The sequence below is a fragment of the Neofelis nebulosa genome (genome assembly GCF_028018385.1).
Source record: "Neofelis nebulosa isolate mNeoNeb1 chromosome Y unlocalized genomic scaffold, mNeoNeb1.pri SUPER_Y_unloc_1, whole genome shotgun sequence".
In the NCBI taxonomy this organism is placed as follows: Eukaryota; Metazoa; Chordata; class Mammalia; order Carnivora; family Felidae; genus Neofelis; species Neofelis nebulosa.
The window spans coordinates 1,629,683-1,644,584 of NW_026691917.1; the positions used below are offsets into that span (position 1 = coordinate 1,629,683).

The following is a 14,902-nucleotide window of genomic DNA, read 5'->3' on the forward strand; positions in this document are numbered from 1 at the left end:
GATGGGTATTGAGGAGGGCACCTTTTGGGATGAGCACTGGGTGTTGTATGGAAACCAATTTGACAGTAAATTTCATATATTAAAAAAATAAATTAATTAAAAAATAAAAATAAATAAATAAATAAATGCTGTTGAATTCGAATTGCTGGGTATCCATAGTCATCAGGGATATTGGCCTAGTGTTCTCTTTTTTTGCTTGGTCTCTGTCTGGTTTAGGAAACAAAGTAATGCTGGCTTCCTAGAATAAGTCTGGAAGTTTTCCTTCCCTTTCTATTTTTTGGAAAAGCTTGAGAGGGATAGGTATTTTCTCTGCCTTAAATGTCTGGTAGAGTTCCCCAGGGAAGCCATCTGGTCCAGGACCCTTACGTGTTGGGAGATTTTTGATGACTGATTCAATTTCTTCACTGTTTATGGGTCTGTTTCTGTTTCTTCCTGTTTGAGTTTTGGAAGTGTATGGTTGCTTAGGAATTTGTCCATTTCTTCCAGGTTGTCCAGTTTGTTGGCATATAATTTGTCATAGTATTCCCTGATAATTGCTTGTATTTCTGAGGGATTGGTTGTAATAATTCCATTGTCATGCATGATTTTATCTATTTGGGTCATCTCCCTTTTCTTTTTGAGAAGCCTGGCTAGAGGCTTATCAATTTTATTTTTTCAAAAACCAACTCTTGGTTGCCTTGATCTGCTCTACAGTGTTTTGAGATTCTATATTATTTATTTCTGCTCTGGTCTTTATTATTTCTCTTCTCCTGCTGGGTTTGGGGTGACTTTGCTGTCTGCTTCTAGTTCCTTTAGGTGTGCTGTTAGATTTTGTATTTGGGATTTTCTTGTTTCTTGACCTAGGCCTGGATTGCAATGTATTTTCCTCTCAGGACTGCCTTTGCTGCATCCCAAAGCGCTTGGATTGTTGTATTTTCATTTTCACTTGTTTCCATATATTTTTCAGTTCCTTCTCTAATTGCCTGGTTGACCCATTCATTCTTTACTAGGGTGTTCCTTAACCTCCATGCTTTTGGTGGTTTTCCAGACTTTTTCCTGCGGTTGATGTCAAGTTTCATAGCCTGTGGTCTGAAAGTGTGCTTGGTATGATCTCAATTCTTTTATACTTATTAAGAGCTGTTTTGTGACCCAGTATGTGCTCTATCTTGGAGAATGTTCCATGTGCACTCGAGAAGAAAGTATATTCTGTTGGTTTGGAATGCAGAGTTCTAACTATATCTGTCAAGTCCATCTGATCCAGTGTATCATTCAGGACCCTTCTTTCTTTATTGATCCTGTGTCTAGGTGATCTATCCATTGTTGTAAGTGGAGTATTAAAGTCCCCTGCCATTACCGCATTCTTATCAATAAGGTTGCTTATGTTTGTGATTCATTGTTTTAGATATTTGGGGGCTCCAGATTTGGTGCATAGACATTTATAATTGTTAGCTCTTCCTGATGGATAGACCCTATAATTATTATATAATGCCCTTCTTCATCTCTTGTTACAACCTTTCATTTAAAGTCTAGTTTGTCTGATATAAGTGTGGCTACTCCACCTTTCTTTTGACTTCTGGTACTAGGATAGTTCTCCATCTTTCAGTCTCATTTCAATCTGAAGGTGTCCTCAGGCCTAAAATGAGTCGCTTGTAGACAGCAAATAGATGTTTTGTTTTTTTTTTTGTTTTTTTTTTTTTATCCATTCTGATACCCTATGACTTTTGTTTGGAGCATTTAGGCCATTTACATTCAGTGTTATTATAGAAAGATAGGGGTTTAGAGTCATTGTGATGTCTATAGTCTCATGCTTGTAGTGATGTCTCTGGTACTTTGTGGTCGTTGCAACATTTCACTTACAGAATCCCCTTTAGGCTCTCTTGTAGGGCTGGTTTAGTGGTGATGAATTCGTTCAGTTTTTGTTTGTTTGGGAAAGCCTTTCTCTCTCCTTCTATTCAGAGTGACAGACTTGCTGGATAACAGATTCTCGAGGGCATATTTTGTCTCTGCATCACATTGCAGATTTCCTGTCATTCCTTTCTGACCTTCCAAGTTTCAGTAGCTAAGTCTGCTACTAGTCTTATGGGTCTCCCTTTATATGTTAGAGAGTGTTTATCCCTAGCTGCACTCAGAAATTTCTCTTTACCCTTGCACTTGCCAGTTTCGCTATGGTATGTTGTGCAAAAGATCGATTCAAGCTACATCTGGAGAGAGTTCTCTGTGCCTCTTGGATTTCAGTGCCTTTTTCTTTCCCCAGATAAGGGAAGTTCTCAGCTGTGATTTGTGCAAGTACATCTTCAGCCTCTTTTCTCTCTCTTCCTCTTCTGGATTTCCTATTATATGGATATTGGTACGTTTGATAGCATCACTTAGTTCTCTACGTCTCCCCCTCATACTCCTGGATCTTTTTCTCTCTCTTTTTCTCAGCTTCCTCTTTTTCCATAATTTTATTTCTAATGCACCTATTCTCCCCTCTGCCTCTTCAATCCGAGCTGTGGTCACCTCCATTGTATTTTGCACCTCATTTAGAGCATTTTTTAGCTCCTCCTGACTATTTCTTAGTCCCTTGATCTCTGTAGCAATAGATTCTCTGCTGTCGTCTATGCTGTTTTCAAGCCCAGTGATTAATTTTATGACTATTCCTCTACATTCTTGTTCACTTATATAGCTTAAATTGGTTTTGATAAATTCGTTAGCTGTCGTTACTTCCTGGAGTCCTTTGAAGAGAGTTCTTCCCTTTTGTCATTTTGGATAGTCCTGGGAGTGGCACAGAACTGCAGGGCACTTCCAGAGTGAAGGTTTGAGTTCTTCCTTGCTGATTTTGATGCTTTTTATTTCTTTCTGTTGTCTGATTGATGAGGCTAGGACTTCCAACCCAGTGTTGAACAGCAGTAGTGAGACTGGACATTCTTGTCATGGTCTAGACTGTAGGGGGAAAGGTCTCGTTTTCCCCATTGAGGATATTAGTCTTTTATGATGTTGATATGTGTTCCTTTTATTTTTACTTTCTTAAGGGTTTTTTTTTTTTGTCAACAAAGGGTGCTGTATTTTGTCAGATGCTTTTTCTGCACCTAAAGGATCATGTTGTTCCTGTCATTCCTTTTATTAGTATGTTTTATCACGTTGCTTGATTTGTGAGCATTGAACCAATCCTGCAGCCCAGGAATAAATCCACTTGCTAGTGGTGAATAATTTTTTAAATCTGTTGTTGGATTTGGTTTTCTAGTATCTTGGGAATTTTTGCATTTATATTTACCAGGGAAATTGGTCTGTAGTCTCCCTTTCCATGGGATGGTGTTTGTTTTTCTGTATCTTATTTCACTTACAGTTATGCTGTCAAGATCCATCTTTGTTGTCAGAAATGGCATAATTCTCTCTTTTTTATTGATAAATAATATTCCATTGTTTCTGTGTTATTATTTTTTTAAACTCTATTTATATCTCTCTATACTGATCTTACCTGTGTGTCTGTCATACCTAACAACTTACCTGTCTGTGTAAGCTAATCTGTCACATTTTCTCTGTACATTTTTCTGTTCATTGACACTTAAGTTGTTTCCATGTCGTGGCTACTGTAAACAGTCCTGCAAAACAGCAGGTGCACGTATTTCTCTGAGGTAGTGATTTTATTTTTTTCTTTCAACTATATCCTTAGAAGTAAAATTGCTGAATTGTATGTTAGTTCCATTTTTAATTTTATGAGGAACTTCGCTTTTGGATTTTCTATTTCCCTAACTAATGATGTTTTATACAGTTTTCATGTAGTTGGTCATTCACATATCTTCTTTGGAAGAATGACTATCCAGGCCCTATGCCTATTTTCATTTGGATTTATTTTGGATTTTTTTTTCCTGTTGAGTAGTTATGAGTACTGTATGTATTTGTATATTACTCCTTATTAGATAGATGGGTTTGCAAGTATTTCCTGCCATTCTATAGGTTACCTTTTATTTTCTTGAAACGAAGAATGAATGAATTTATTTACTTTCCTGCACAAAAACTTCCATTATGATCTGGTCTATGATATGTTTGTTTTTTGTTTATTTATTTCTGAAATTTATTTTAATTCAAGTTAGTTAGAATAGCATGGTATTGGTTTCAGGAGTAGAATTCCGTGAATGATCACTTACGTATAACACCCATAGCTCACCCTGACAGTTGCCACCTTTAATGCCCATCATCTAGTTAGCCCATGCCCCCACCCTACTGCCCCCAACAAACAAACCCTCAGTTTGTTCTCTGTATTTAAGAGAACTGTATTTACGGTTTGTCTCCCTGTCTGTTTTGATCTTATTTTTCCTTCCCTTCCTCTGTGTTCATCCTTTGGGTTCGTAAACGCCAAATCATATATTTTGGTATCATATCCAAAATGTTGTTGTCAAGACCAGTGTCATGGAGTTTTCCCCTTATGCTTGAAACTTCAGATTTCACCTTTAATATTTAATTAATTTAAAGTTAATATTTGGAATGGTCTCAAATAGGAGAACAATTTTGTAATCTTTATTGTTACTATCAGTGAATAGTGACTGAAAGAAGCAGCTGGGAAATTGTTTACCCACTTTTAGTACCTTGATTATGAGTGGTGATAACACAAATATTTTTTTCTGGTTTTTAAATATCTAATGTATTGTTAGTTCTAAAGTGGAAAGTATGTTTATTTATTGTGGAAACAGCCAATGCTGTTTTTTTCTGTTAATGTCTGCCACTTTTAGCTCTATTTTGACCTCAACAGGACTCAAGTTTCAATTACTATTAATATTTTAATATAATAAATAGCGAGGATTTTAAGTAGCTAAAATCATACCTACATCATCATTAAATTGGTATTTTTCTATAAGAAATTAATAGAATGTTGCTTTTAACAGGGCAAAAAAGAACTTCAGGTAACCCTTTTCCAAACATTGGTGCTGTTGATGTTTAATGAAGGAAATCGGTTCAGCTTAGAAGAAATTAAGGTGGCTACTGGAGTAGGTAAGTATTGATTGTAATTGTTTAACTCTGTGCTGTAATAAAAATGCTAAACATTTTTTTTTTCTCATTCAGAGGATAGAGAACTTAGAAGAACTCTACAATCATTAGCTTGTGGCAGAGCTAGAGTTCTTATCAAAAGTCCCAAGGGCAGAGATGTGGAAGATGGTGATGTATTTTTTTGTAATGAGGAATTCAAACACAAACTCTTCAAGATAAAGATCAATGAAATCCAGATGAAAGAAACGGTACTTTTTTCTCACTTTAATGTCACTTTAATTTTCTGATGCCTTTTAAGAAGTCTTTTTTTTTTTTCTTTTGGTTCAGTAGTAATTAGAATAATATGTTTTTTGTGTTTTGGTAAAAAACATAAAATTTTACCATCATGAGCATTTTGAAGTGTATGGTTCAGTAATGTTAAATATATCTACACTGTGTGCAACAGATATGCAGAACTTTTTCATTTTAAAAAATAGCAAATTTGTTTTAACAAGACTCTGTTTTCTTCATACCCCAGCCTTGGTAAATAACATTTTTATTTTATTTTAGTTGAATATGACTAATTTTGGTACTTTATATAAGAAGAGCCATAAGTATTTCAAGTATGTGTCTTTTTGTGACTGGCGTTAATTCACTTAGCATAATGTCCTCAAATTTCATTAAATACATAGCTACAGAGCAAGTAAAAGGATTTTTTTTCATTTACAGCTGAATATTCCATTACATGAATATGTCACATTTTGTTTATCCATTCATTCACTGATGATCATTGGGTTGCTTCCACCTCTTGGCTGTTGTGAATAATGATGCTGTGAATATGAGTGTACATGCCTGTACAGAGATACAAGTATCTCTGAGGCTCCGCTCTTAATTGTTTGGACATTTGGCCAGAAGTGGGTGTGCTGGATCATAGAGTCATTTTATTTTAATTTTCTTTTGAGGAACCAGTATACTGTATTCCATAGAATTTTCTAAGTTTTACAGTCCACCACCAGTGCAGAAGAATACCAGTTTCTCCGCGTATTTGGCAAAACTTATTTTCTCTCTTGATATTATTATTATTGTTCGTAGTAGTAGCAGTCGTCGTCTTAGTATTAGTATTAGTATTTATATTTTTATAGTAGATATTCTGCTAGGACAGAAAAGTGATATTATCATTTTGATTTGCATTCTATGAGAATTTATAAGTTTGAACAACTATTTATGTGCATTATGGCCGTTCGTATATCAATACTGAAAAAAATGTGTATTCAAGCACTTTGCCTTTTTTTTAAATTTGAGTTATTTAATATATTTGTTGTTTAATTTTGGGAATTATTTATACCTCTGAGATATTAATGACTTATATGTATATGATTTACAAATATTTTCTCATTCTGTAGCATGCTTTTCAACTCTTGATATTATCCCGTGATGCACAAACAAGTTTAATGTAGTAACATTTGTCTGTTTTGCTCTTACCCGTGCTTTTTGTCAAATCCAGTCTCTTGAAGCTTTTTTCCTGTTTCCTTTGAAGAGTTTTTGTTTGTGTATTTGTCTTCTTTGTTTTGTTTTGTTTTGTATTCTGGTTTTAATTAAATTTAATTTTTGTGTGAGTTAAATGTCCACTTTCATTCTTTTGCATGTGAATATCTATTGAACCATTTTTTATTAAATTTTAACTTTTAATCCCATTATAGCTGACATACGTTAGAATATTTGTTTCACGTAGACGATATAGTAAGTCAGCCCTTCCAGACAACACCCAGTGCTCTTCCAGATGCCCTCCTTAATTCCCAACACCTATATATCCGATTCCCACAGGCACCCACCCGTCCTCTGGAAACCATCAGTGTGTTCTCTAGAGTTAAGGGTCTGTTTCTTGCTTTTTTTCTTTAACTTGTTTGTTTTATTTCTCAAATTTCACAAATGAGTGAAATCATACAGGATTTGTCTAGCTCCATCCATGTTGCAAATGGCAAGATTCTATTCTTTTTTAAGATTTCTGGTTGTGTCGTGTATCACATCTTCTTTATCCTTCCCTGGACACTTGGGTGACTTCCTTAATTTGGCTTTTGCAAATAATGCTTCAAAAAATAGGGATGCATGTATCCCTTTGAGCTAGTGTTTTGGCATTTTGGGGTAAGTACCAAATTGGTGCATTATAGGGTAGTTCTACTTTTGACTTTCTGAGGTATCTCCTTACTGTGTTCCAGAGTAGCTACACCAGTGTAAGAGAATTCCCCTTTCTCTGCATCTTTACCAGCACCTGCTTTTTCTTCTGTTTTTTTTTTGTTGTTTTTTTTTTTATTTTAGCCATCGACTGTTTTGAGGTGATATATCATTGTAGTTTCGATTTGTATTTCCCTTGATGATCTATGATACTGAGCATCTTTTCACGTGTCTGTTGGCCATATGGATGTCCTCTTAGGAGAAATATCTGTCCAAGGTTTCTGCCTATTTTTAAATTGGATTCTTTTCTGGATGCTGAGTTGTATCAGTTCTTTACATGTTGTGAATACTAACGCATTATCAGTTATGTCATCTGCAGAGATGTTATTGTGCCATTCAGTACATTGTCTTGTAATTTGTTAATTGTTTTCTTTGGTATGCAGAAGGTTTTTATTTTGACGTAGTCCCTATAGTTTGTTTGTTTGTTTGTTTGTTTGTTTGTTTGTTTTCCCTTGACCTAGGAGACATCTCTGGAAAGCCCATGCTCTCTCTATGATTTTTATGGTTTCAAGTCTCATTTTTAGGTCTTTAATTCATTTTGAATGTATTTTTGTGTCTTGGGTAAGAAAGTGGTTCATTTTAATTCTTTTTCATGTCCCTGGCCAGTTTTTCCATCAGTATGTATTGAAGAGACTTTACATATTCTTGCTTCCTTTGTTGAATATTAATGTATGTATGGTTTTATTTCTGGGTTTTCTGTTCTTTTTGCTGATTCGTGTGTCTACTTTTATGTAATTTCCTTGCTGTATTGATTATTACACCTTTATAATATAACTTAAAATCTGGAATTGTGATACCTCCAACTTCGTTCTTCTTTTTCAAGATTGCTTCACATATTTGGGGTCTTTTGTGCTCCATATAGATTTTAGGATCATTGGTTTCAGTCCTATGAAAAATGCTCTTGGTATTTTGATAAGGGTTGCATTAAATGTAATGCATTTACATTGTTTAGGTTTTGGTTTTGGTTGTTTAGGATTTGAACAATATTTCTTCTTGCAATCTATGAGTATGGGATGTTTTCCCATTTCTTTGTGTCATCTTCCAGTTTCTTTCATAAGTGTTTTGTGTTTTCAGAGTACAGGTCCTTCACCTCTTTGGTCAGGTTCATTCCTAGGGACTTAATTATTTTTCCTGCAATTGTAAGTGGGAGTATTTTCTTAAATTTCTCTTTCTGTGACTTCGTTTTTAATGTATTTAAATGCAGCCTTTTCTGTAGGTTGATTTTGTATCCTGCAACTTTACTGAATTCATTTATCAGTTTTAGTAGTTTTTTTCATGGAGATTTTAGGGTTTTCTGTATACAGTACCTCATGTCATATGCAAATAGTGAAAGTTTTCCTTCTTTACCAATTTGTATGCCTTTTATTTTTGTTGTTGTTGTTGTCTGACTGATGTGGCTAGGACTTCTAAGTACTAATTTGAATAAAAGTGGTAAGAGTGGGTTATCCCTGTCTTGTTCCTCAACTCTCAGTTTTTCCCCATTGAGTATGAAGTTTGTTACAGGTTTCATAGGTGACCTTTATATGTTCTCTCTAAAGCTATGTTGTTGAGGGTTTCTATCATGAATGAATGTTGTACTTTGAGAATGCTTTTTCTCCATCTGTTGAAATGATCGTATGGTTTTATATTTTCTCTTGTTAGTGTAACATATTCCCTTGATTGATATGGGAATTTCAAACTATCCTTCATCCTGGGAATATATTTAACTTGATCATAGTGAATGATTTGTAATGTATTATTGAATTTTGTTTGCTGTTATTTGGTTGAGAATTGTTGCATCCATGTCCACCAGGGATATTGGCCTGTAGTTCTCTTTGTGTTGTCTTTCTTTGGTTTTGGATTCAGGGTAATGCTGGCCTTAATAGAGTGAATTGGGAAAGTTTCCTTCCATTTCTATTTTATGGAATAGTTTAAGAAGAAGTGGTATTATCCTTCTGTTTTGATAGAAGTCACTTATGAAACCATCTTGTTCTGGAATTTTGTTTGTTGAGAGTTTTTAGATTATTGAGTAATTTCATTGATAGTAATCAGTTTGATCAAATTTTCTATTTCATCCTATTTTCAGTTTTGGCATTTTACGTTTCTCGTAATTAGTTATTTCTACAGTGTCTAATTTGTTGGCATATGATTTTTCATAATATGGTCTTCCAGTTGTTTCTGTGGTGTTGGTTATTATTTCTCCTTTGTTGTTTGTCGTTTTGTTAATTTGAGTGCTTTTTTTATGGGTCTGGTTAGATATTGATCCATTTTGTTTATCTTCTCAGAGAATAAGATCCTGGTTTCACTGAACGGTTTGTTTTTTTTCTTGTTGAACACACTTGTATCCTTTATACATTGAGGGGTGTTCAATATTGTTCAAGATCATTTGACTAATATGCAAGTGTTTTCTTTCATCTTCTGTTTCTATTTCATTGTCTATATTTCTCTGCCCTTTTACCATACTATTTGTATTACTATAGCTTTTGTAACATTGCGTAAAATCACAATGGGGGTCATCCATTGTTTTCTTCCTTGTTCTTTTCTTCTTTGTTCTTTTTTCATTATTCATTTTACTTTTAAAGTCACATGATTTTAAAATCGTTTCTTATTTCTGCATCTGCAAAAATTTGATTTAGAATTTTGATAGGCATTACAAAGTATCTGGAGATGGATTAGGTATTATTGATACCTTAACAATATTCATCTAGTTGATGAATATGGGATGGATTTCCATTTATGTCTGTCATATGTATTTCTTTTAGCAATATTTTGTAGTTCAGTGGGTGTCTTTTACCAATACTCCACCAGTTTAACTCATAACTGTTGTTTTTAATTTTGATGCTTATGAAAGTGGTACATTTCTTTATTTCTTGTTTGTGGTACATTTCTTTATTTCTTGTTTCTCCATTTTTACTAAGGTACAGTTGACAGTTAAAACTTGTATGATTCGTGCTGTACACTTGATGTTTTGACATAAATAGACATTGTGGAATAATTGCCATAATAAGGCTAATTTGACATATCCTTAAATCTCTCTCATATGTTAACTTTTTTGTGTGTGTGATTTTAGTGGTAAGAATATTAAATTACACTCTCAGTAAATCTCAAGCATGTCATACAACAGTTGTTAAGTATATTTAACATTGCTCTATATTTAATATGTAGGACTCATTCATCTTGCATAACTAAAACCTTTTTTTTTTTTTTTTTTTACCTTTTGGTCAACACCTCGTTTCTCCCTCTCATCTCGCTATATTCTGTTCTCATCTTCTATGTGATTGAGTCTTATAGATTCCAAATACAAGAGCGGTTACTCAGTATTTGTCTAGCTTCTTTTACTTAGCGTAACGTTTGTTATTTCGTTGTATGCATATACCACATTTTAATCCATTTACTTATCGATGGACATTTAGGTTTTTCTATATCTTGGCTATAATACTGTGATAAAGTAGAAGTTCAGGCATGTCTTTTTGAGGTCCAGATTTCAATTTTCCCTAGTGGCAGTACCAATTTACATCCCCAAAAACTGCTCAGGAGTTCACTTTATCCACATCATCACCAATATTTGTCCTTTGGTTTTTGATTATCCTAACAGGTTGATGTTTTTAGTTTTATTTTCCTGATAGTAATTATTATGAGCACCTTGTTAGACTTTCAACCATTTGTAGCTTTTTCAGAAAAATATCTGTTAAGGTCCTTGTGCCCGTATTTAAATTGGGTAAAATTTTTCTTGAGTTATGAAAATTACTTATATATTTTGTATAGGAACCATTATCAGATCTGTTGCCTACAAATATTTTATATAATCCCATAGGTTACTCTTTGTTTTGTTATTTCCTTTCTGTGCAGAACATTTTTTGTTAATTTTGCTGTTGTCTGTTCTTCAGTATCAGATCCAGAATATCACTGCTCAGTCCACTGTCTACAAGATTCTCCCCTGTGTTTTCTTTTCCTTTTTCTTATTTTGGAGAGAAGTGGGAGAGAGACAGAGAGACAGAGAGAGCACATGTGTCAGGGAGAGAGCAGAGGGAAAGAGATAGAATCTTAAGGAGGCTCCATCCATGTTCAGCATAGAGCCTATTGCAGGACTTGATTCCTTGTCCATGGCAACATGACCTGAGCTGAAGTCGAGTCAGACTTTCAACCAACTGTACTACCCAGGTATCCCCACCCCATCTGTCCTTATCAACATTTTATTGTTTTGTGTGTCACATCTTTAATTTTAGTTCATTTTGTGTGTGACTTGAGCTAAGGGTCCAATTTTATTCTGTTATAGATGGATGTCCCGTATTCCCAACAGTTATGGAAGAGATCCCTTTTCCCCGCTGTGTTTTCTTGGCCTCCTGGCATAGTCTTGTGTTTTAGGGTATTTAATGGTCTGTCAGTTTTATTCCGTTGGCATATATCTGTTTTTATTCCAGTGTTGTAGACTCGTAAGTCTTAAGTTCTCTCTTAGCCAGCAGTAGAGCAGATTCAGGATGAAAAGTAGAGATGGCTAATGTCCAGGAAATGACAAGATCCCCGAATAAGGGTCCTTGCCCCATATTTATTATTATCAGAAAGCTTACAAAAGTGATGGACACGCAGAAAGAGAGAGTGAATCTGTGAACATAAACTCATGGCATGAGGAGAAGGGGTTTTTGAAGATATCGGTGTTTGGGTTTGGGTCAGTATAAAACAAAATCATGGCGCCAGGCACATGGATGTTAATGGCAGGCAGGAGGTACCATGTCTGTTTATCTTAGCTAGCCTAGGGGATAAGACAGATAGAGCATGCAACCTCAGGGTTAACAAGGCACCTTTTCTTTTGCTAACCAGCTCCACTTTGGGCAGCTTAACCAGCATAGCAGGAATCTGTAGCCCCATATACCTGTTTACCCAATTTGGTCCTTCTTTCCTATGAAAGCAGCTCTCTGCTGTAGTACTAAATTGGGGGACACTTTTGCCCTGATGCTTAATCTTGTTTAACTCATATAACTTTGTATTGGGAGCCTTTGCCCCCTCTCTATTCTGGGGGCCTTTACCCACCCCTGCTCTATCCTCAGGTCCTAATCTTGTTTACCCAAGGTTGGGTGTGATCATGTTATGGCTTTGTAATTCTTTATGCCTTGTTAACCCATGATGCAAGCCCAGGGAATTCCTAAGTTTATTCCTCAAATTCCAGTATCATACTATTTTGATTAGAGTAGTTTTTAGTATGTTTTGATCAGGGAGAATCATAGTGTTATCTCGGTGTTCTTTTTATTTTTTAAAATTTTTATGTTTATTCATTTTTGAAAGACAGAGAGAGACAGAGCAGGGGTGGGGCAGAGAGAGAGGGGGACACAGAATCTGAAGCAGGCTTCTGGCTCTGAGCTGTCAGCACAGAGGCCAGTACAGGGCTAGAACCCACAAACTGCAAGATCATGACCTCAGCTGAAGTCCAGCATCCAACCAGCTGAGCCACCCAGGAGCCCCTAGGTGTTCTTAATATTTCTTAAATATTCTGGGTCTTTGTGGTTTCAAATACCTTTTAATAGGCTTTTTTTTCTCTTTCTGTAAAACGTGACATTTTGATTTTGCTAGAGATTGCTTTGAATCTGAAGGTTGCTGTGGGTATTGTGGACATCTTAATAGTAAGTAACTTTTCAGAGACGCAGGATTTCTGTTTTATAAATGTCTTTTGTGAGTTTTTCTAGTGCTTAGTATACAAGTCTTTCATCTCCCATTTAATCGTAAGTATTTAATTCTTTAATTACTTTTAAATTTGAATATAATTGACACAGTATTACTTTAGTTTCAGAATTACAACTCAGTAATTCTGCAACTCCGTATATTATGCTGTGTTCACCACAAGTATAGGTGTATTATTTGACATCATACAATGCCATTACAGTGGCTTCGACTGTGTTACTTTTGCTGTGTCTTTTATTCTTATCAATTATTCATTCCACAGCTGGACACCTGTGTGGCCTGCTCCCTTTCACCCAGTTTGCCCATCCTACCCATTCTCCACCCTCTTGCAACCTTGAATTCTCTGCGGAATTTATAGGTTTGATTCTGGATTTTTTGCTTTTTAAATTCATTTGATTTTTAGATTTCACCTGTGAGTAAAATCATGTGACATTTGCCTTTCTCAGTGTGACTTATGATACTTAGCATAATATCCTCTAGTGCCACCCCTGTTGATAATGGCAAGAACTCATCCTTTTATATGGCTGAATATATGTTTATATACATACACACACCACATATTTCTTATTCATTCATCTATCAGTGGACACTTAGGTTACCTCCATATCTTGGCTATTGTAAATCATGCTGCAGTAAACATAGGAATGCACGTATCTTTTTGAATTAGTGTTTTTTTCTCCTCCTTTGGATAAATACCCTGTAGTAGAAATACTAAATCATACGGAATTAATATTTTAACCTGTAAAGACACATCCATGCTTTTTTTTTACAGTGGCTGTACCAAATCACATTCCAACCAACAGTGTACAGAATTTCCTTCTTCTACATAATCTCACTGATAACTTATTTTTGGTCTTTGTTTCTGTCTTTTCTGATAGGTGTAATGTATTTTATGGTGGTTTTGGCTTGCATTTCCCAGATGATCAGTGATTTGGGCATGTTTTCATGAGTCTTGGGCTTCTGTAGGTCGTCTTTGGAAAAACACCTATTCATTTCCTTTGACCATTTTTTTTTTAATTTTTTTTCAACGTTTTTTATTTATTTTGGGGACAGAGAGAGACAGAGCATGAACGGGGGAGGGGCAGAGAGAGAGGGAGACACAGAATCAGAAACAGGCTCCAGGCTCCGAGCCATCAGCCCAGAGCCTGACGCGGGGCTCGAACTCACGGACCGCGAGATCGTGACCTGGCTGAAGTCGGACGCTTAACCGACTGCGCCACCCAGGCGCCCCCCTTTGACCATTTTTTAATTGCGTTTCTTTTTTACTGTTTTCATCATATATTTTGGATACTAAAACCTTATCAGATATATCATAACTCTTTTCCTGTTCAGTACATTGCCTTTTCATTGTGTTGATGGTTTCCTTCAGTGTGCAAAAATTTTAATTTTTCATGTAGTCCCAATAGTTTGTTTTGCTTTATAACAATATTACTCTTGCTAGAGGAGATAAATCTAGCAAAATGTTGCTTTGGCCAATGTCAAGGGAAGTTACCACCTATGCTCTATCCTAGGATGCTTATGCTTTCAGGTCTCATGTTTAGCTCTTTAATTCATTTTGAGTGTATTTTTGTGTATAGTGTAAGAAAGCGGTCCAGTTTCTTTATTTTACATGCAGTTACCCCGTTTTTTGAGCACGTTTTATTGGAGAGACTTGTCTTTTCCCTATTCGCATGTTCCTGCCTCTTTTAGAGGCATATGTTAATTGGCCAAATAATTTTAGGTTTATTTTTGGGGTTTATTGTGTTCTCTTGATCTGTATTTCTGTTTTTGTCCCAGTATGGTACTCTTTTGATTACTACATATTTGTTACATATCTTAAAACCTGGGATTGTGATAGCTTTGTTTTGTTTCCTTTTTTGCTAAAGATTGCTTTAGCTATATGAGGTCTTTTGTGGTTTGAAGACATTTTAGGATATTTTTTTCTACCTCTGTGAAAATATATTTTGATTTCATTATATTTCATTAAATCTGTAGATTGCTTTGGGTAGTGAAGGTATTTTAACCATATTTATTCTTCCAGTCCTATGAGTATGGAATGTTTTTCCATTTCTTTGTCTCCTCTTCAACTTTTTTAGGGTTCTCTGTTTAGTGTTTT

The 14,902-nt window shown here is 35.2% G+C and overlaps 1 protein-coding gene across 4 annotated transcripts in view; it reads left to right on the forward strand.

The window, feature by feature from the left end:
* The window catches only part of LOC131503563 (cullin-4B-like), a 141,973-nt gene that overhangs the window by 101,367 nt on the left and 25,704 nt on the right, over positions 1-14,902 (forward strand). For all 4 annotated transcript variants that reach the window (XM_058715012.1, XM_058715013.1, XM_058715015.1 and 1 more), the window contains 2 exons: positions 4,842-4,947; positions 5,020-5,192. In XM_058715012.1, coding sequence (XP_058570995.1) covers positions 4,842-4,947; positions 5,020-5,192 — 279 coding nt within the window. The remainder of the gene's footprint in view (positions 1-4,841; positions 4,948-5,019; positions 5,193-14,902) is intronic.